The sequence below is a fragment of the Lissotriton helveticus genome, chromosome 7 (assembly GCF_964261635.1).
Source record: "Lissotriton helveticus chromosome 7, aLisHel1.1, whole genome shotgun sequence".
NCBI lineage: Eukaryota > Metazoa > Chordata > Amphibia > Caudata > Salamandridae > Lissotriton > Lissotriton helveticus.
The window spans coordinates 1,294,934,590-1,294,957,229 of NC_136068.1; the positions used below are offsets into that span (position 1 = coordinate 1,294,934,590).

The 22,640-nt window shown below is 48.6% G+C and overlaps 1 protein-coding gene across 4 annotated transcripts in view; it reads right to left on the reverse strand.

The window, feature by feature from the left end:
* UNC13D (unc-13 homolog D) overlaps nt 1-22,640 on the reverse strand; it is an 880,699-nt gene that overhangs the window by 148,123 nt on the left and 709,936 nt on the right. For all 4 annotated transcript variants that reach the window (XM_078654550.1, XM_078654552.1, XM_078654549.1 and 1 more), the window contains exons 25-27: nt 13,240-13,308; nt 11,264-11,343; nt 10,459-10,564 (exon numbers count right to left, since the gene is read on the reverse strand). In XM_078654550.1, coding sequence (XP_078510676.1) covers nt 10,459-10,564; nt 11,264-11,343; nt 13,240-13,308 — 255 coding nt within the window. The remainder of the gene's footprint in view (nt 1-10,458; nt 10,565-11,263; nt 11,344-13,239; nt 13,309-22,640) is intronic.

The following is a 22,640-nucleotide window of genomic DNA, read 5'->3' on the forward strand; positions in this document are numbered from 1 at the left end:
AATCGATCACCGTTCTTTAGCTCACTCCGCCACCGCAGTTCAGACATGGCCATATGCAAATCAGTCTGACCCTGTGCCTCATGGGAACAGTCCAGCCCGAACTGCCAAGCCATGTCTTCCCTGGACCGGAATCAAGCTTCCCAGGACCGGTTTCTGGCATTACAGCCGTCTTCAGCCGGGCTTGCTTGACTCCAGTGGCAAAGTGAGCAAGGGACTCACGTCTGAGCATACCCTGCCAACTTAGGGCGAACAAAGAAAAACCAAAGGTGGTGATGGACGGAGCGTTGACAATACAAACACTCACCCCCAGTCAACTGATCTGGGTTTAATCCATCACCGTTCTTTAGCTCACTCCGCCACCCCAGTTCAGACATGGCCATATGCAAATCAGTCTGACCCTGTGCCTCATGGGAACAGTCCAGCCCGAACTGCCAAGCCATGTCTTCCCTGGACCAGAATCAAGCTTCCCAGGACCGGTTTCTGGCATTACAGCCGTCTTCAGCCGGGCTTGCTTGACTCCAGTGGCAAAGTGAGCAAGGGACTCACGTCTGAGCATACCCTGCCAACTTAGGGCGAACAAAGAAAAACCAAAGGTGGTGATGGACGGAGCGTTGACTATACAAACACTCATCCCCAGTCAACTGATCTGGGTTTAATCCATCACCGTTCTTTAGCTCACTCCGCCACCCCAGTTCAGACATGGCCATATGCAAATCAGTCTGACCCTGTGCCTCATGGGAACAGTCCAGCCCGAACTGCCAAGCCATGTCTTCCCTGGACCGGAATCAAGCTTCCCAGGACCAGTTTCTGGCATTACAGCCGTCTTCAGCCGGGCTTGCTTGACTACAGTGGCAAAGTGAGCAAGGGACTCACGTCTGAGCATACCCTGCCAACTTAGGGCGAACAAAGAAAAACCAAAGGTGGTGATGGACGGAGCGTTGACAATACAAACACTCACCCCAGTCAACTCATCGGGTTTAATCCATCACCGTTCTTTAGCTCACTCCGCCACCCCAGTTCAGACATGGCCATATGCAAATCAGTCTGACCCTGTGCCTCATGGAAACAGTCCAGCCCGAACTGCCAAGCCATGTCTTCCCTGGACCGGAATCAAGCTTCCCAGGACCGGTTTCTGGCATTACAGCCGTCTTCAGCCGGGCTTGCTTGACTCCAGTGGCAAAGTGAGCAAGGGACTCACGTCTGAGCATACCCTGCCAACTTAGGGCGAACAAAGAAAAACCAAAGGTGGTGATGGACGGAGCGTTGACAATACAAACACTCTCCCCCAGTCAACTGATCTGGGTTTAATCCATCACCGTTCTTTAGCTCACTCCGCCACCCCAGTTCAGACATGGCCATATGCAAATCAGTCTGACCCTGTGCCTCATGGGAACAGTCCAGCCCGAACTGCCAAGCCATGTCTTCCCTGGACCGGAATCATGCTTCCCAGGACCGGTTTCTGGCATTACAGCCGTCTTCAGCCGGGCTTGTTTGACTCCAGTGGCAAAGTGAGCAAGGGACTCACGTCTGAGCATACCCTGCCAACTTAGGGCGAACAAAGAAAAACCAAAGGTGGTGATGGACGGAGCGTTGACAATACAAACACTCTCCCCCAGTCAACTGATCTGGGTTTAATCCATCACCGTTCTTTAGCTCACTCCGCCACCCCAGTTCAGACATGGCCATATGCAAATCAGTCTGACCCTGTGCCTCATGGGAACAGTCCAGCCCGAACTGCCAAGCCATGTCTTCCCTGGACCGGAATCAAGCTTCCCAGGACCGGTTTCTGGCATTACAGCCATCTTCAGCCGGGCTTGCTTGACTCCAGTGGCAAAGTGAGCAAGGGACTCACGTCTGAGCATACCCTGCCAACTTAGGGCGAACAAAGAAAAACCAAAGGTGGTGATGGACGGACGTTGACAATACAAAGACTCACCCCAAGTCAACTGATCTGGGTTTAATCCATCACCGTTCTTTAGCTCACTCCGCCACCCCAGTTCAGACATGGCCATATGCAAATCAGTCTGACCCTGTGCCTCATGGGAACAGTCCAGCCCGAACTGCCAAGCCATGTCTTCCCTGGACCGGAATCAAGCTTCCCAGGACCGGTTTCTGGCATTACCGCCGTCTTCAGCCGGGCTTGCTTGACTCCAGTGGCAAAGTGAGTAAAGGACTCACGTCTGAGCATACCCTGCCAACTTAGGGCGAACAAAGAAAAACCAAAGGTGGTGATGGACGGAGCGTTGACAATACAAAAACTCACCCCCAGTCAACTGATCTGGGTTTAATCCATCACCGTTCTTTAGCTCACTCCGCCACCCCAGTTCAGACATGGCCATATGCAAATCAGTCTGACCCTGTGCCTCATGGGAACAGTCCAGCCCGAACTGCCGAGCCATGTCTTCCCTGGACCAGAATCAAGCTTCCCAGGACCGGTTTCTGGCATTACAGCCGTCTTCAGCCGGGCTTGCTTGACTCCAGTGGCAAAGTGAGCAAGGGACTCACGTCTGAGCATACCCTGCCAACTTGTGGCGAACAAAGAAAAACCAAAGGTGGTGATGGACGGAGCGTTGACAATACAAACACTCACCCCCAGTCAACTGATCTGGGTTTAATCCATCACCGTTCTTTAGCTCACTCCGCCACCCCAGTTCAGACATGGCCATATGCAAATCAGTCTGACCCTGTGCCTCATGGGAACAGTCCAGCCCGAACTGCCAAGCCATGTCTTCCCTGGACCGGAATTAAGCTTCCCAGGACCGGTTTCTGGCATTACAGCCGTCTTCAGCCGGGCTTGTTTGACTCCAGTGGCAAAGTGAGCAAGGGACTGAGCTGAAGACAGCTGTAATGCCAGAAACCGGTCCTGGGAAGCTTGATTCCTGAGGTAGGCTTTTTGAAAGTGTGCTTCACCCTCGGTGTCAGAGGGTCTGGAGCTGGTTTCTTTGACTCTGAAAGAGAAGAAGAGTCTTTTGCAGGCACATCCTTAAGTTTTGGAACCTCTGAAGACTGTTTTTGCGTCTTCTTTTGAGGTTGCTGCATAGAAGGTCCTGGAGAAGCTTCTCTGGGACTTTTCTGAGGAGTTTTTGAAGAAGATTTTGAAGATGCTTCACTCCCCTCAGAGGACAGGGTGTCTTTTTTGTCCTTAAGTCTCTGCAGCCAAGTCAAAAGCCTTCCCTCACTGTCTTTTAAAGTTTTTGTAGAAAAAGTCTTTAGGAGAATGGTCTGGATAAAGACAGTATAGGTAGTCCTTGTGCTGGTCATCGACGTGCAGCCTCTTCTTTTTGCAAGTCTCACAGGGCCTAAAAAGGCCTTTTATAGGGGTATCCAACATGAAGACAGTGTAAACTTCACTCAGATATTGAGGAAGTTGAAGAAAAAACCTCAAATCCAAAGATTCTGAAAGAACCGGAGCAGAGCTCAGTAGAGACTCCCTTAGCACGACGTGCGGTACAAAATCTGAGGGACTAGAGCTCCTTCCAGGAAGGTTCCAGAGGGTGGTGGCAGCTGATTGGTTGCTCTCTAGAGTTTGGTCCTTATTACAACATGAACTGGATATGTTACTAATGTGAGGTATTTGGCCTATTACTCTGTATGTCTAATGGGACATTACTTTATTTATGTACCGGGGTCTCCCATCCCGACGACGGGGAATGATTCAGGTATGTGAATCTATGAAAGATACCCTAATACTGGATGATGGAAGAACTTATAAGTGCTTTCCTGCTATGACAAACCTGAGGTACTTGGGGTGAGTAGGATGAATGGGTATATGGAAGTAAGCGTTCTTTAGGTCTAAAGTGTCCATAAAAGTTGTAGAAGTTGAATGACACCTGTAGAGTGACCATATGAAAGTGTTCTGATAGGATGTAGTAGTAGGGTGGTCTAAGGTCCAAGATTGGTTTTAGGGATCTGTCCTTTTTTGAAATGAGAAAGTATAGGGAATATACTTCTGTACCTTGTTGAGGAGGGACTGGTTCTATAGCCACTTTGAACAGAAGTGCTGTGGGAAGCTAGCTCTGCATATGGTATACCACTAGGTGGTTATATCGTGCACAGAGTTCAGAAATTCCCCAAAAGTGTACAGTGTGAAACCCAAAGTGCTCTAATGTTGTATAGTGTAGTGGTAGTGTGGGAGAGCAGCCTTAGGCCTAACACAGAGACATTTATTGCACAACATTGACCAATAATGGACACATGACTTAAAAAGAAGATCCACGCCAATTTCATAAAAAAGAACCTTTGTTTGTACTTTATTTTAAGACCAAGATCTTCGCAATAGGGTAAGTACATTTATAAATCAAAATAGTTTTAACTTTAAAACATCAACACTTGAAACAATTTCTACATAGTTCAATGTTATCTTAAGGGGAAACAAATTTGTGGTTTAACAGGTATTAAACTTACAGTACCAGTCTTCGGGACCAAAGGTCAGCACGGGGCAAGGGTCAGGTGAGTTCCAAAACTGCACCACAAACGGCACAGGGGCAGCCAGGTGCAGAGGTCAAAATCTGAGTTTGGCCCAATGTGTTTCAATGGAGGCGGGGGTGCCTTGAGCCCACTGCTTGCAGGTAGGTAGATCGGTTGCAGGGGCCAAGCTTTGGGGGTTAGACACAGGGGGTGAGGGCGGGGGGGGGTTCACAAAGCAGCACCAATCATATGCCATCAGCGACACAGGGGTAGCCAGTTGGAGGGTGCAATTTCAGCATCAGGTGCCCAATGCTTTTCAATAGAGATTCTTCTTTTGACAAACAGGTTGCAGGTACTGCACCGGAGGTTGCGGAGGGGAGATTAACAGCAGAGGTAAACAGAGATGTAGGGGAGCATAGAGGCACTATCGACTCAGCTCACCTAGGCCCAGGGGCTTTGTGTGCAAGGGTGCCTTTCGGCATCGTCATGGTCAGGGGAGCATCTGGATTCACATTGTAGGTGGCGTTGTGGAGGTCAGCCAATGCTGGATTTGAGGTCAGGATCGCTGGGGGAGACTTCACTGAGCAGGTAAGCCACTTGGACTTTGGCCATGGGCGTCGGGTGCAGAGTGGGCAGGATGGCTGATGGTGTTAAGAGGGCTTATACTGTAGTTCCCACAAGGGCCTTGCACTTTGGGCTTCGGGAGATCCCATAGGGTCCTCATGCTCAAATGCTGTCATTCTCATCTAGGTCTTGCATGAGCCACAGTGTCACAAATGCTTTTACCGCTTTCATAAGAGACCGTTGATTTCTCCAAATTGAGGCCACCGAAATTGAGTTTTTGCCAATTTTTAGTGATGACTGTTTCTACTGCGGTTGACAGAGGGTTGTAGGTAGTTACACAAATTGGGTGTTCATTTTTGCTCTCGCAAGGTGCATTTTCCAGGACAGCATCTCGGTTAACATTTTGTGCCCTTTTCTTGGCTCGGTTTATTGGCTTGTAAGAGTAGTCCCCGGTTCTCAGTTTCTTACTCAGGCTCGTAGCCTAGACTTTGAAGTCTCTCACATTGCTGCAATTCCTCAGTATCCTGTGGAATTGTCCTACAGGCAAATTCTCCTTCGAGTGTCATGGATATGGATGGAAACAGTCAAAACACAGGAGGTTATTCCTTGATGTGGGTTGGTAATGGGTCCTTGTTATGAGGCCATTTTCTTGCTTAAAGATCTCAACGTCCAGGAAGATAGTTGGGTTATTGTTACTGCTGTGTGTAAACAGTAAGTAGGGACCCTGGTTGTTAAGTCACTTAAGGACTCGATAGCCCCCGGGTTGTCACGCCAGACCATAAACATCATCAATTTATCTGTTTCACCAAGATATATCGGTACAGTAGGGATTCAAAGTATCAAGGATCTTTTCCCTTTTCAGGTTGCATTCTAGGAATTGCGCCTCTTTTTCGTTAATCTCTCTGTTGATGCTAGCCTCCTCTAGCATTGTGCTGATCCTTCGATTCAAATCCGAAGTAGGGTAAGTGATTAGCCTTTTGTAATTCTTGTTATCTAAGGGTAAGCGTTAATACTTTATTCTGTACCTTGCTGTATTTCGGAGTACGATGCCGCCTTCTTAATCCGCTGGCTTCATAGTGATGGCGCAGTCTGCTCTCAGATCTTGTAGGGCCTTCTGTACTTCTTTAGTAAGGTTCTTGTAAACAGTCATTTGGCTTGGATGAAGTGTTTCCACCTCCATCATTATTGCCTTCTCAAAAGCTAGGAGTTACACTAGAACCATGTTCGCCAGAAGAGTGAAAGTGGTTTTATTCGGTAAACCTAAAATTCCAGTGTCTATATTGGGGGTGAGAGTCCTTTTAAATAAAAGGTGTGCCTTTGGCCTATCAAGCCGACAAGCCAATTCTATACATAGGTTTCATAGCCTGACTATCCTGGACTCCATGTTCATGGGGAAAAGCCTGAAACTGCCCTGTGTCCAGAACAGCTCAGTTGAAAGGGAGCATCTAAGAGGGAGTCAGGTGTGCTTCCGGCATGTTGATAGAAAACCCCTGCAAGTGCAGGAGGTCCGCCATAGTCTGGAGGTGGGAGACGACTGTTTGGGGCGAGCCCACCTTCAACAGCCAGTTGTCGAAATAAGGTAAGACTGGTATCGCCACAGATGATCTGCAACCACTGCCATCACCTTGGTGAACCCCGAGGGGCGCTGTTAAGGCCAAAAGGGAGCACAGTGAATTGAAAGTGCTCATGGCCCACCGTGAAATGCAGGTAATGCCTGTGGGAAGGCAAGACAGGAATGTAGAATTAAGCATCCTGCAAATCCAATGCTACCAACCAGTCTCCCGGGTCAAGGCAGACAGAACTTGAGCAAGTGTGAGCATTTTGAATTTCTCCTTATTCAGGAAGATATTGAGAGGGCTCATGTATAGGATAGGACAAGGGACTCGATCCTTTATAGGCACCAGAAAGTAGCAGGAATAACAACCACAACCTACTTCTGGCAACAGCACCCTCTCTACGGCTCCCTTGGCCAAGAGAGCCGCCGCTTCCTGGCGTTGGCTGTCCATGAACATGTCACAAGATGGTGGCATGGGTGGAGGGGTAGTCACAAAGGGGAGGGAGTAGCCCCTTCGGACATTATGGAGAACCCAGAAATCTGATGCTATTGACTTTGCGTGGTGCAGGTGATGGCGCATCCTGCCTCTCACTGATTGCCCATGATGGTTGGAGGGCGAACTAAAGACGTTTGGAGGTTGTTGCTTCTGGGGGATGGAGGAAGAGTGGTGGGCTGCCCGACCCATGAGCACTGGGGGTACCGTGTCCTCTGCCACGCTGGGGCTGGTAAGCTTGTGTGCCACGGTGGCTGGGTGGGTAAAGACTCTGTAACGAAGCCCCTACTGTGTGCAAGAAAGGAGCATAAGGAGGACTGTGGTTGGAGAGGAGCCATGGAAAGGCTCAAGGACTGGGCAGTAGCTCTGCTATCCTTGAAGCACTCCAGTGCTGAGTCCGCCTTGTCTCCGAAGAGCCGGGATCCATCAACTGGCAGTTCCATAAGCAAAACTTGGACATCCCTTGAAAAGCCAGTCATCCTCAGCCAGGCATGGCGCCGACTAAGAAAACCGCTCTGCCTAGCGTGTTGGGTGTGTCCAGCCCACATCTGATCGTGAACTTGGCTGCATCTCTCCATTCTGCCATAGTTTGAGAGAGTATGGCCCGGGCCACCTCCAGGACCATTGGCGGCACCTGGGCAACCGAATCTCACAGTGCATGGGAGTAATGGTCCAAAAGGCACACAGTGTTCACGGACTGCAGTTCCAGGCTGGTGAAAGAAAAAATGTTCTTGTCTAAGGTGTCTAGCCTCTTGGATTCCCTGTCCGGTGGTGTAGGGAATGCACCAGGATTTATATGGGAGGTGGAGGCTTGGACGACTAAGTACTCTTCTGGGATAGGGTTGTTTTTTGAGGAAATTAGGGCGTCCTGAGCGGGGCGATGGTGGGGGCAATTGTCCTGTTCACAGGAGCCCCTGTTCAGGGCTTGGACCAGGTGCCAGACAGGACTTCCGTAAGCGCTTCAACGGTTCTGAGGGGGTCACTCCCGACTCAGTCAAGATGTTAGTCTTGACTGCCACTAAAGGCAGAATAAGGTCCAGGACCTCGGTCGCCCTACTCACCACCATACCATAGGAGGCTCCATCCTCCATAGCCATGGTAGGAGGAGAGACCATGTCTGTATCTGAGGAGGTGTCCAATCCACTGGCATCTGACAATTCCTCACACCAGTCTATGTTGGAGCTAGGGCTGGTATTCTTCAGGGTCCAGTGGCCCCTCCTAATCTTCCCTAAGTCCCTGCCCGTAGGAATAGGGCTCAGGCCCGGTCTGGAAAGCAAGGCTCCAGGAGGCACTGGAGTCAGATGACGCCCCTCCAGCTTTGGGTCAGAGTCAGGGAACGAGAATGGGGAAGTGGTGCCAGGAGCATGGACATCCATGGATTCCAAGGGCCCTACTGGCGCCAGGGGCGGACCCACTGGCGAGGAACCAGAAGGGGCCCTCCCTAACCACCTGTGGATCCAAGTGGCCCAAATGGTGCCAGGGTCGGACCAGCTGCCGGGGAACAAGTAGTGGGCCTTCCAAACTCGTGGGGCCCAAAGGCGTGCCTGCAGGGATGGGGCATAGAAATAAGAGATGCATGGCCTCATAAAATTTGCAGAATTGGATGCTGGTCGATCTGGCACCCGGAAACTCGTGAAGGCACAGACCAAGCCCTGGCACAGGCTCACCCGCAGAGCTAGGCCTCCAATGACGATGCTCCCTCATAGGATAACCTCAATGGATGGGGCAAAGTCGAAGACCGCTTGATGGCTCTGCAACTGACCCTGGGACGTTCCTCTTGATTGAGACTGTCAGAGCAGGGCATCACACGTCGAGTGGTAAGAAGCTTGAGGGACCCTCAAGGCCTTGGGGTGCATGGCGCAGCAGTATACGCAGGTCCTCATGTTGTAGTCACACTGGAGGCACCAAAGGCAAATAAGATGGGGGTCCGTCACCGAAATCAGTGACAGGAGCCTCATGGCTTGAAGCCAGCTTTCCTAGTGGACATCCCTGCCACACTAGGAGAAAGTTCTAAAAAAACATTCAACAACATTTTAAAAAGATCAGTCACAAAATGACTGGGGTAGCTCTACACAGATCTGTACGGAATGGCACGGAAAGAAAATAACGTCAGCGCGCTGGTGTGGCGACTAATTAGGCATGCACACATCATTCCAGTACAGACAGTACTGACAGTACTGAGCAATGCCATTTAACAGCACACAGGGGTACTGCTCACGAAAATTTCTGGAACCAATCTGATGCCTGGGGATAATTCTAAGGTTAGGAATCTGCAGCTATCGGATTAGAAGCACATTACTTCATGCCCCATTCTTCTGTCCCTGCTCTAACCAAGCATCAGAAGTATTTTATCCGCAGCTTCCTATCTGTCCCTGCCACAGGCACTAGAAATTTATTTTTAGTACTATTCACAACTCCAGCCTCTGGTCCTTCCCCTTGCTACAGTACCTGCCTTTATTACTATCTGCAATCTCACCATGTTGTCATACTCAGAGACAATAGTGGCTTACAACCATCCTACTACTCTATCTCCCCCCAACAGATAATAGACTACCTTCGGTGCCACCTGCAGCACCAACCTCCATTCCAACTCACCAACATTATGACATCATTGACATCTTCTCTTCGACCCTCATAACTCACAGAGACTGTAGAAGCTTGCTTCCAGACCTACCCGAGGTCTCGCCCTCCTGCCTCAGGCAAACTATAGAAGTTTTTCTTCGTTACTACCTGTACCCTTCTCTTCCCCCTCACCAAAACTGTAATAGATTGCATTCAGTGCTTCCTGTACCTCCTTTTTCTGTCTCACCCAGACTATGGAAGTTTGCATTCAAACGTGCCTGAAGCCTCACCCTTCTTGCATCAGTGGTGACTGCATTTTCACCTACTGCCCCACCCAGACTTCAGAAGCTTGTCTTCACTAGTGTCCACACTTCACCCGCCTATCTCACCCAGGCTGTAAATGCTTGCCTTCAACAGTACAGGAAGCCACACCCTCCTGCCTCACACTCCTGCCTCACAAACACTGTAAAAACTTGCCTTTGGCAGTACCTGAGGCCTTATTCAGGCTACAGAAGTTTGCCTTCACTGGTACCCGCACCTCCTTTTCCTCCTACCTAACACAGATAGCAGAAGCTTGCTTTCACTAGTACCTTCACCTCTTACCTGAAACCAGACTGTGGAAGCTCACCTTCACTGTAATCTACACCACTCCCTCCTGCCTCGCCCAAAAAGTGGAATTTTGTCTAGATGTGTGTCTGCCTCCTCACCATCACACACACAGGCTCTACTTCAGCCCCATCATCCTGCTTCAACTAGACATCTGAAGCTGGCCTTCATGGTTACTGGCGGCAGCAACATCACACACACATAGAAGAGGGTCATCTCCAGTGCCAACTCCACCCTTCCCTCCTTGTGTGACCAGATTTTAGAAACTCACCTTAAGGGCCACCTGCAGCCTCCTGTAGTACCTGGGGGAGGATGCCTGTTGCCTGCAGACTCCGCTTAGAATGTCGAGGATGTTAGTCCAAAGCAAGGTCAAGAGGCTGGAGTGGGTATAACATGGAAGAGAAAAAAAAAGGTTTAGAAGAAAAGGAAAATGGGCTATGTGGAAGAGTAGAGAGAGTAATGAAGTTGAGACAGATAGCAAGATGAGAACAATCAGGAAGGTGGGAAGGTGCAGGAAAGGGGGTTGGAAATAGGGGGGAGGCAGTAAGAGAAGGCGAGAGGAAAATGGAAAGTGTTGAAAACATTGAAGGGGAGGAAGAAAAATGCACCAGAAATGCGAGGAGGGTATAGCAAACAAATTGAGGAGGGATAGAAAAGAATGGAAAGAGTTATAGAAAATGGAGTGAGGGAGAGACGGAAAGCAAGAATGATGAAGGGCTGGATAGAGATAAGAACAGATCAATAAACAAGAGATAGGCAAGGAAGGTGAAAAGTAAAGCGATAGAGAATGTGAAGAAACAATGGGAGCGAGAAAAAGAAGTAAGATTTATAGGGCAAGAAGGGAAGAAAGAGGGAAATTAGTAAACGTTTAAGGTGGAATAGTGGGAATAGGGAAGGTAGGCACGTGGTGAGTTGAACAGAGCACAAGTTGAGAAAAATTGAGAAATTAAATGAGCAGCAAATTATTTCGAATCAGAGAAATTTGAGCAAGAGTACGGAAAGAGAGTACAAAAATGGGGTGAACACGAGAGGAGACAAATGACAGGTTTAAACTGATATGGGCAGTAATCTCTTACCTGTTGAAGTTCTCCTTCACCAGATTCTCATTCATGTATTTCAGCTTCAGCTCCAGGAACTTCATCAAGGGAGCAATACACTGTGAGAAGGGATCATTCAATGTTTAGCGAATAACTGGGGAATTTGACCATAGAGTCCTTGAGCGCTGATACAAAATATTGGTGCGAAGGCTGTGGCCATATTTATTTACAAAACAAATACTAAGTATTTAATACTGGCAAATTATAAAATCATACCAAGTGCTGATGCACCTTGTGACTAAGGACAATACATTCAATGATGTAACCAGTCAATACAATACATAGCATAAATCTAACATTAAGGAAGCTGGCATCCAAATCTAATCCTGGTCATTAAAGGTTTCATAACCAACAAACGCCTAGTGAACAAACCTAGTGGAAGAGTGTAGAAGTGAAGACTAGAGGGTAAAACTTGCCAAAAGACTTACAAAATCACACTTCCAAAAATGCAAGGATAATGGAAACATTTTATAATGAAGGTTTCAGTTTTATAAATGTGACTGACGTTGTGGTACACAGACGAACATCCACAAGGGATTATCATTTATTTTGGAACATGTTCTGCTAATGAAATTTAGGCAAAGCAGAATTTAAAACAAAACACTGAGCATGTACAACCCTTACTACGTTTCTCGCATCCTCACCAGTTTTCAGGAGACTGAGATACCTCAACATTGTGGTATTAAGCCTCAGACTCTGGTAAGACGGCTGCCACATTACTCTGGGGCCTAGGCATGTGGGCCGCTGTAACTGAGACTCTGCAGATGTGGGTGGTATTCTTTGTAGGGCCCTAGCTTGCCAAACCCTCACTGCAGGGAAAAGACACATTATCCTGATTCTTGTTGGGCTTGTGAGAAGAGGAACACTTCAGTGAGCTCTCAGTGGACCTAGGTTGGAGGTGCGTGGCTATGGCCTTAAAACCATGTATGGAGCAGGACTTGAGGAAGGGGGTTATTAGTGTATAACAAAGTGAGGCAGGCTATAGATACATCCTATGTGTACTTTGAGAGAGAAGGTGGATGCAGGGCTATGTGCCTAGGTGACCTGTGTTTATGCCTGGTTGTAGCCCTCAGGCTAGTAAGTTTACTTCTGTGGACAGGCATGCATGGTAATTGGCCTCAGTGGAGGGGACAGAAAAAAGGGACCATACCTGGAGTTAATTATGAGTTTAGGGTTGCATGGCAGTAGACAGTAGTAAGGGTTGCGTGCAAGGATACAGCCCTTTCAATACTGAGGTTCTAGTGATTGTGAGGGAAGGACTGGCCTGGCCAGCATTGGAGCATGCCTGGACATGGTGTCCTTGGGGAATTCAGTCAGCTACGAGGACAGTAGATAGGTGGCAATGAAATGCTGACAGCCAGTGACAAAGAAAGCAAGTAGTTGGCACTACTATGCTGACAGCAGTAGATAAGGACGGCATGTTGCTCACACACAGGTGCTGATAGTTAATTAAATATAGTTGGCAGCGTCTCTTGTGCTGAAAGTCAACTCTGAAGAAAGAAGACACTATTAAGTGGATATTCAGCTCTCAAGACAAGAGGCTAACAGACAGCTCTGTGGGAACCAGGCACATGGTAGGAACGTACAATCTGTTGAACTAAACTATTAAATGCTATCATTTAATGCTTTGATTGTAAACTTAAATGAACTGTAGCCAAGTATACATTTTCATAGTGATCACTGTGATCTACCCAGAGCACTTCTGACACCAAACTAAACCACAGTAATGACCAGAGCTCGCAGGCAGGTGGAAAAACATTAAACAGACCACTGATAAATTCGTACTGGAATTCTTCAAACATTAAGTTACTATGTATCAGATTACAAAAACACTATGGCATTTAAATATTGGTTAATCTCACTTATAGCTGAGAATGTTGTGTTCATTGTGTAGTATGGGTACAACATCTATACAACAGGCAGACGACTGAGAGATTACATGGCGCTACACTTACATCTTCAGGGTCCCTTGAGTCACTGCAGGTGGACAGACTCTGGATGTGCTTAGCGATACCGTCATCCAACTACCGAACAAAAAGATAGTAAGATATAAATAGGCTGTTTCAAAGAGAAAAGACAAATAACCTAATTTCCTATTTATGCGTTGAAATCACTGCTTCTTTTCCCCCATTCAAAGACATCCTCAACAGGGGCAGGTACCTCACCTGCCGTCCTTCTTTCCATGCCATGATGCATGCTAATTAACAAGAGAGCTACTTAGCTGCTCATCATCTACAATTTCTATCCATAACAAGGCTGTAGCTGCTCATCAATCATCTTAATATCTCGCCAAACATGCTATCACTAGGTCTGCCACATTTGACAATTCTATAATGACTGCGGCAAAGGAGTGAGCAGGTGAGATGGGCAATGGTGTGCCTACATAAAGGAAGACAGGTGATGGGAAGGTACATCCCCTTGCGACTCATCCTAGCGCTCAAAACCATAATCACATGGTAAGAGGACCAAAGTGCTGAGAGGGCCCAACAGTTGAGACACGAAGCTAGCAGATCAGGCCAGAAGAAGTTTTGAATTACCGCCTGTGCCAGCATTCCACAGAAAAGTTTTCTTAGCTCCCCCACCTCAATGAGGATGTCTCAAAAGCACGGCTCCGCTCGCGACTCCGCGTGACGTCATCGGAGCCATAAGAAGACCTCGTCGGCATGCTGACGTCAGTTCCACCCATTTTGTCCGTGCCCTCGACACGAACGGGCAGACTGACAACATAATGCAAGTACACACAGTATACAATATATACACAAATACATACAGTATAGCAAGCAAATGACATAGGAAAACACAATGTCAAACAATGAAAACCTTTTCAATATACGTAGGTGGACAATGGGGAGAAGGGTGGGTCAGTGAAGAATCCACAGGTAGATACTGTATACACCAGAAAAAGTGTTACCGAAGGTAAGTAACTTGTTCTTCTGATGGGTACATCTGCCTGAGGATTCCTCACCTTTTGAAACGAATCCCACAACAGTCCCGCTCCCGGAGGAGGGTGTCCACCCACTCATAACAAAAAGTCCTGCAGCACAGATTATGCAAAATGGCCATTCCTCTGCACCTCCGAATCCAAGCAATAATACTTTGCGAAAGTGTGGAGGGAGGCCCATGTTGCAGCCTTACAAATGTCCACTACATGAACACCTCTAGTCAAAGCAGATGTAGAAGACTTTGCTCTAGTAGAATAAGCTCTGATACCTTCAGGCGGCTTCCTCTTGGCCAGGGCGTAGCATATCTTGATACACGAGATGATCCACCTGGACAGGGTTCTCTTGTGGACGGCTTTGCCCTTTATCTTCCCCACATAGCCGACGAAGAGCTGGTCGTCCAACATCGAGTCTCTGGTCCTATCCAGGTAGAAGCTGAGCGCCTCACCAAGGGTTCAGGTGGGGATGTCTCTCCTCCTCCTTGGAAGGGTGCGGGGGGAGGATAGAAAGTGGGAGGGAGTGACCACCTTAGGCAGGAAAGCAGCTCTAGTCCTAAGAACCATCTTATCCGCATGAAACAAGGTAAATGGAGGCTGCGAGCTAAGAGCCTGCAGCTCACTTACCCTCCTGGCCGAGGTGATAGCCACCAGAAAAATTGTCTTAAACGAAAGCAGCCTCAATGGGCAACTATGAAGAGGCTCAAAAGGAGACCCCATCAGAAATGTAAGTACTAAATTCAAATCCCACTGAGGCATTATGAAGGGAGAGAGAGGAAACCTATCGGTGAGGCCCTTAATTAACCTCATGACAATGGAGACTTAAATAAAGACAGCTGGTCCAGCAAACAAAGGAAGGCCGACAAAGTCGACAAATAGCCCTTAACTGTGGCCACAGCACAACCTTGCTGGGCCAAGGAAAATTAGAAAATAAGTACATCCGATAAATGGACCTTCAAAGGATCAATGGATCTCTCTCCACACCACTTCACAAACCTAGCCCATCTAGAGGAATAAACTAATTTGGTGGAGTGTCTCCTGGACGATAAGATAACATCCACCACATCCAGTGGGAGAAAGAGCTCAGGTTGCCCCGTTCAATCTCCAAGCATGAAGGTGCAGGCTCTGGAGGTGGGGGTGTAGAACCTGCCCCTGGGAGAGGAGGTCTGCCCTGAGAGGAATACGGAGTGGAGGGTGGGATGAGAGGTGAAGAAGATCTGTGTACCACACCCTTCTTGGCCAATCCGGGGCAATTAATATAACTTGGGCCTGGCCTTGGCGTATCTTCCGATTCAAGGGTATAGGAGGAAATGCGTAAAGAAGCTGAAAGCTCCAATTCAGTTCAAACGTGTCCCCCAATGCTCCCCGCATCGGATACTGGAGACTGCAGAACGACGGGCAGTGCGCGTTCTCGCAAGTGGCAAACAGGTCCACCTGAGAAGACCCCCACCACCTGAAGATGCGGCGAACCACCTCCGGGTGAAGCCTCCACTCGTGGTCAGCTGAGTTTTGATGACTGAGCCTGTCCACACACACGTTCTGCACCCCCGGCCAGATGATTGCCATTACACAAATCTGGTGGGCCTGAACCCAGAGCTTCTCTGCAGAGATGATATGGCCCTACTCATCCCGGTTTGTTGATATATTACATCGTGGTAGTGTTGTCCGTGAGGACTTGAACTGTCTGACCGCGAAGGGAAGGAAGGAAGGCCTTGAGAGCCAAACGTATTGCCCGCAATTCCAGAAGGTTGATGTGAAGCAGCCTTTCCTCTGGAGACCAAAGACCTTTGACCTCAAGATCCCCCAGATGTGCTTCCCACCCTAGAATGGAGGCGTCAATGTGACCACTGGTGGAGGAAGCTGAAAAGGCTTCCCCTGAGACAGGTTGACCGAAACACTCCACCAAGACAGCTCCGCCGCAGTGTCTCTGAAGATTCTGACCATCTCCCCGAAATCTCCATTGTGCTGATACCACTGCCTGTGGAGGCACCACTTGAGTGCCCTCATGTGCCAGCGTGCACGGTTGACCAACAGTATGCAGGAAGAAAAGAGACAGGGGAGGCGTAGGACCTTCATGCTTGGAACAACCGCTCCATTATGAAACAAAGGAATCAATTCCTGAATGTCGAGAATCCTCTGCAGAGGCGGAAAAGCTCGACACACAGTAGTGTCCAGTACTTCCCCTACGAACAGGTTGCGCTGAGAAGGAGCCAGGTGAGATTTGGGTACATTTATCGAGAAACCCAAGTCAACCCAACCACCATCTCCGGGGATCTCGTTGTGGGCAGCCAGTCATCCAGATAGGGAAAAACAGGGACCCCATACCTTCTGATATGAGCTGCTACCATTGCTATGACCTTCGTGAAGACTTGTGGTTCAGACATAGGTCCAAACTGAAGTACCGCAAACTGGTAGTGTTGAGATCCCACCGTAAAGTGGTTATACTTCTGATGTGACTTCAGGAAAGGATGATGAAAATACGCATCCTGCAAGTTGATCGTCACCATCCAGTATTCCTGTTGCAGCGTCAGAAGAACTTGAGCCAGGGTCAACATCTTGAACTTTTCCTGCTTGAGGTACAAAATTTAGGATCCTGATGTCTAGGTTCGGCCTCAACTGACCGTCCTTCTTGGGTATCAATAAATACCAGGAGTAGCACCCCTGACCCTGTTTCTGCTCTGGAACCACCTCTATCGCACCTTTCTGCAGTAAGGCAAGAACCTCCTGCTGCAAGAGCCGCAAATGGTCCTCCGAACACCAGCCCTAGCGAGGAGGGAAAGGAGGGGGAAAAGCCTGGAAAGGAAGGGCATAGCCATTTTCTAAAAGATTTTAAACCCAAAGATCTGATGTAACAGCCTTCCAATTTTTTTAAAAATGTGACACCCGCCCTCCTACGGGACCAACATGCTCCAAGATGGGGGATCTAGAGATGCTTCCCTGTAGTACCAGTGGTGGGGACAGGGGAGGAAGAGGAGGAGGAGGACTGTTGCAGGGAGGCCCCCATAGACAGCCTCTACCCTTTCCTCTGTACGACCTGTACAGAAGGTTCTGATGCTGCTGCTGATGGCCTCAAAAGGAAGCTGCCTTTCCTAGACCTCAATATCTCCTGAATCCATAGCCCCTAGGCTGGAACTGCAGGCCCAAGGATTTTGCAGTAGTCCTACTGTCCATGAAGCGCTGCAGAGCTGAATCTGCCTTCGCACCAAAAAGCCTGGACCCATCGAAAGGCAGACCAAGCAGAAAAGTCTGGACATCGGGAGAGAATCCCAAAAACATGAGGCAAGCATGCCTTCTGTTGGCCACAGAAGAACCCATCACCCTTGCCAGAGTCTGATTGAATAACCTGAAGGGCAACCGCCTGTGTATCTGCCAACACCTCTAAGAAGTGTCCATGGTCATCCTCAGGCAGCTTAGGAGCCACCTCTTTAGCAGAGTCCATCAAGACATGGATATACCTCCCCAACAAACATGTGGCATTGGTCGATTTTAAGGCCATGCTGGCAGAGGAGAAAACTTTCTTGGCAGACTGCTCCAGTTTCTTTGAGTCTCTATCCCCTGCAGTGGAGAGAAAGGATACAGCTGACTGTTTGGAAGAGCATGAAGCCTGTACTACCAAGCTCCCTGGCGAAGGGTGAGCAGTAAGCAAAGCCAGATCACCTGGAGCAGGCTTATACCATCTAGCCACTGTCCTCGAAAAGCAGTGTCAGATCAGGGCTTCTGCCACACCTCCATAATTGGCTCTCTCAAATCCTCATTGAAAGACAGAGAGTGTAACACCTCCGTCAGGTTATTTGACTTGACCTCTGCCGTGGGCAACTGAAGATCCAATAGATCAGCAGCCTTACTGATAACAGAATGGTATGGAGCAAAGTCCTGTGAGGGCAAAGCCTTGGGGGAAGACAGCTCACACTCCGAGGAAGTGTCCAAGCCACTGGCCTCCTGAAGGCCCACAACGCCATCCATGGAGTCAAAGACCTCCCCTTCTTCAGCCTGATCCTGACGATACTCCTCCTCCTTCAGCAGTCTCTGGGCTTCCCTCCTGGACCGCAACTTCGGGATCAGCGTCGGTGGTGCCGGGTGCAGCGCCGGGGACATCGGCGCTGGAGTCAAAGGAAGACCCTCAGAAGCGGGGAACAGTGCCGCTCAAAGCCGTGAAGGTGTTGACCCAACACCAGACGGCGCTGGAGACTGGAACCGGCATCAAAAACCTCGGTAAAGGGAACTGCCATCCCGGAGCCGAAGGCATGAAAGGCACAAAAGGTGCCTGGACATATTGCTGGGGGTCAGACGGCGCACCTGCAGGGTGAGTTGCCTTGGCAAACATGGCAAACATTGCATTTAGGAAATGCAAAAGATTTGCTACCGGACCCAGAAAGGGTGGATAAGGATCTGGAACAGAAGGGTCTGGATCCGACCAGGGCCGTGCGTCGGGCTGTGGACACCAGGCCCAGAACAGGTGAAGCCGCAGGAGCAGGAGAAGAATCCCTGGGAGCTGGCAAACCTCTCAGTGTCGAAGAGCGGGCCGGAGTCGCCTGTGGAGAAGGTGAAGGCGTCAGACGAACGACATCTTTAACATAACGCTGCTTAACAGGAGACGTTGACCTCGAAGTTGAGACCCGTGTCAGTGCTTCTTCTTATGTTTCTTCGAATTTGAAGTATGAGAAGTCAACGACCTTGACTTGGAGCTCTTGCGGCCCCACTTCTCCTTCACTCTGGCCATGAAAAGCTTTGCCTCCCGCTCCTTCAGTGCCTTTGGATTCATTTTCCGACAGAACGAGCAGCCCCGACGTCGTGATCCGATGACAGGCACCAGAGACACACTCCCTGCAAGGCTTGAAACCCTATTTCTTCAAAGTATCCATTGCGCTGCTACACCAAGGAAGAAAGCAGTAACAAAGTTATACAATAGGAAATGGAGAGTCCCAGAAAAAACGTTACACGCCGGCGGTGCGGAAAAAAGGGCAATGACATTAGCATGCCGACGAAGTCTTCTTATGACTCTGATGATGTCATATGGAGTTGCGAGCGGAGCACTGCTTTTGTGACGTCCTAGTCAACATGGGAGAGCTAGGAAAATGTTTCTGTGGAATGCTGGCGCAGGGGGAAATTCAAAAGGTGAGGAATCCACAGACAGATGCATCCATCAGAAATGTCAAAAATCAATAACCACATCCTATCACTTTACACAAATTCCAAAGAGGATACAGAGTGCCTGCAAGACAGCACAAATAATAGATTGTGTGAATAAAAGAGAAAGTCTGGGAAATTCACAGTCTAATAAAAACTTTTAACATTTAGAACATGGGCCCTTCTTGGAGTGATCTTGGAACTGTAGAGCACAGTATGGACAAATTAGAACTACAGGTTCCTCAATGCTTCAGCGTGCCAATAGGTGGTAGTATGGGCTCAGGATTGATATCCCAGGAAGTAATGACACAGACTCAAATAATGCCTCCAGCCCTGTGCGCTGATATCAATATTCCTTGGAACTCTTCCGCGCCCTCAGACGTGGGTCAGCCATGACAGATTGCAGTGAGACATTGTGCAAAATTTAGTTTGGGACGCATTAGAACCATAAAAGCCTGCTCTACAGAACAGAAGTGAGGATTCTGTGTTTAGATAAGAGTATTCACCTGAAAGAGCATTACCAAGGGTTAGTAATGTATTCTTCTGATGGATACTTCTAGCTGCAGATTCCTCGTCTTTTGAATAGATGCCAAAGCAGTACCAGTTATAAGGCGGAGAGTCTGAGTAGCAGTTGTATACCAGAAGTCCTGCAGGACAGTCCAGGAGTAATGAGGCTTCCTTGGTTTGTTGAGAAAGTAATGCCTGCTGAAACCATGAATGGACACCTATGTTACAGTCTGGCGGATGTTCAACACTGGAGCACCTGTTGCAATGTCATCGTAGCGCCTTTAGCTCTGGTAGAATGAGCGCAAAGACTCTGCAAAGGCTCTTTTTAGCCAGAGAATTGCATGTTTTATTACACTGAATATTCACCTTGATAAGGTTTGCTTCTGGACCGGAACCCCCTTCTTAGAACAGAAAAAGTCAATAAATTGCTGATCATTTGCTGGTGCACCTTTGTGCCCTTGATGTAAAAGTTAAGAGCTCTCTTTGGGTCCAGTCTGTGTTAAGAGAAGTCAGGCGATGGGGAAAAAGGCAGTAAGAGTAATGGACTGGCTGTCAGGGAATGGAAACGTCACCTTTGGCAGAAATTAGGTGCGAGTTCACAGCACCAATTTGTCCAAACTGGAGGTGGTATAGAGGGGTTGCACTGACAGCTCCTGCAGTTCATTGCCATCGTGAGCAGAAGAAGATGCAATAAACAATACAGTCTTAAGGTTCAGTAATCTTAGGGATTTCATGCGTATCTCTTCTACAGTCACCCAATCGGAAACATCTCCGAGCCAGTCCGAGTGCCTCGGAGCATCCAAACTCAGCCACCTAACAGCTATTCCGCGGTTTGCTGTAAAGTTTTTCTGAGAGGGTGAGGAGATCAGAACAGTAGCACTTGCTTCATCGAGTGTTGTATATTCCACCCAGTGGCCCTGTTGGCATCCCTTAACACTGTTTGCCAGTAGGGTGTCAGCGTTGCACAGGACCATACCATGTATCTGAAATTCGACTCTGTTCTTCCACAATGCGGGCAATTACTACTACGGCTAGTGTATATGGTATGTAGTGTCTTGGGAGACAGAGGTTTAAATCTGGCGTTGGAGGTAACCACTTTGACTCCCTTTTCTACCTTGGTCCAATCTTTTGCGGGTCATAGGCCCATTCAGTAGTTCTTGCCATTTGGTTTGGACGTTGAAGTCGGAATGTCATCACTTAGGGACTTATAGATAAAAGAAATCATCCTGTGCCCCCTGACGTACTCAACATTGTCACTAATGTATCAGAAGGTGGTGGTGCATCCGGAAAAGTCAGCCAAAGGCCCGAGCAGTAGCCGAGATCTTCGCATATTGCAAGTATTGGCCCGTGCCCAAGGTGAAGGAATCTATGCCATCATCCCGGGTGATGATTCGCCCTTTGGGGTAAAGATTTCCTAGTTTGTTACAGCCTCTGTCCCACCATTTCTGTACAGACTTGGTGTCCACTAGCTTTATAAAGGCCTGTCGGTACAACAATGGAAGGTCTGGGGCATATGGTGCTCTTCGTAATACTCTAGTGACAGCCCCTCCCGCAACTCACATATTTGGGGCACCATATATGGTATGTCCGGGGGTACTCTCCTACTCCCCATCAATAGGACGGGGAGAGTCTGCCTCACCCCGAGCGAGCCACAGGGGAGCTTCCTCTCCAAGTTATCTTCCAGGTCGAGCCAGTGGACTGCATGCTGCAAATGTGCAACCATATAGTACAGTTCTATTTGAGGGCTCTCCAGTCCTCCCTCTGCCCAGGTTCGTTTAAGGGTAGAGAGGCCAACATACTTCCGTTTATTAGCCCATAATAGTTCCACCACTAGGCTGTCTGTAGTTTTAAAATAATGCCGGGGGATCAAGTAGAGGGTTCCCTGAAGGACATGTAAGCATCTAGTGGATTACGATCATTTTGAACATAGTGACCCTACCCATTAACGAGAGAGGCAGTTCCTTACAGAAACATATGGAGTAACAGACAATCACCCTCCCAAGGTTTCAAGCTAAGACGGTTTGGGCTGTATGGGCCAGTTTGATACCTTGGTATCTCACTCCCTCCGATTCCCAGGGGAGATCAACCCGAGAAAGTGTTGCCATTGGCATATCTGACAGGTTCCCCAATGGAAACAGCTTGGATTTTGTTGGATTGACTCTGAGGCCTGATACCCCACAAACACCTGTATCACATTTGGGAGCACTGGGACCGAGCATTCAGATTGCTTTAGATATATTAGGGCATCATCAGCATAAAGTGAAACCACATGGGTGGTCATACCCAACATGATTTCCCAGGGTGTACGGTCTTGCGCAATCTCTCCGCCATTGGATCCATTACAAGTGCAAAGAGGATCGGTGACAACAGACAACCCTGCCTCATTTCACTGTGTAAAGAAAAGGCTCCTGAAACCTTAGTGCCAGATCTCACTCTCCCGCAGTGTAAAATAGCTGGATCCATTGGATCTATTTAGGGCCCAAGCCCATCTCCCAAAGGACCGGCCACTGGTAGAACCAATCTAATGAATCACAAGCTTGCTCGATATCCAGGAGAGTTCAAGCATTGGAGTCCTGACGTAACTGTGGAGCATTGTAGATAAGCGAGAGTTGTTTTGCATTATGGAGGGTGGTTCGGCAAGAAAACCATGACAGGCACGTATGGATTAGATTTGGAAGGTGAGGGAGCAGCTACGCTGCCAGTATACTGCTAAGGAGTTTAACATCTACATTAAGTAACAATACAGGGGGATAGGAGGAGGCTAGCATGGGGTCATTGTCTGGGTTT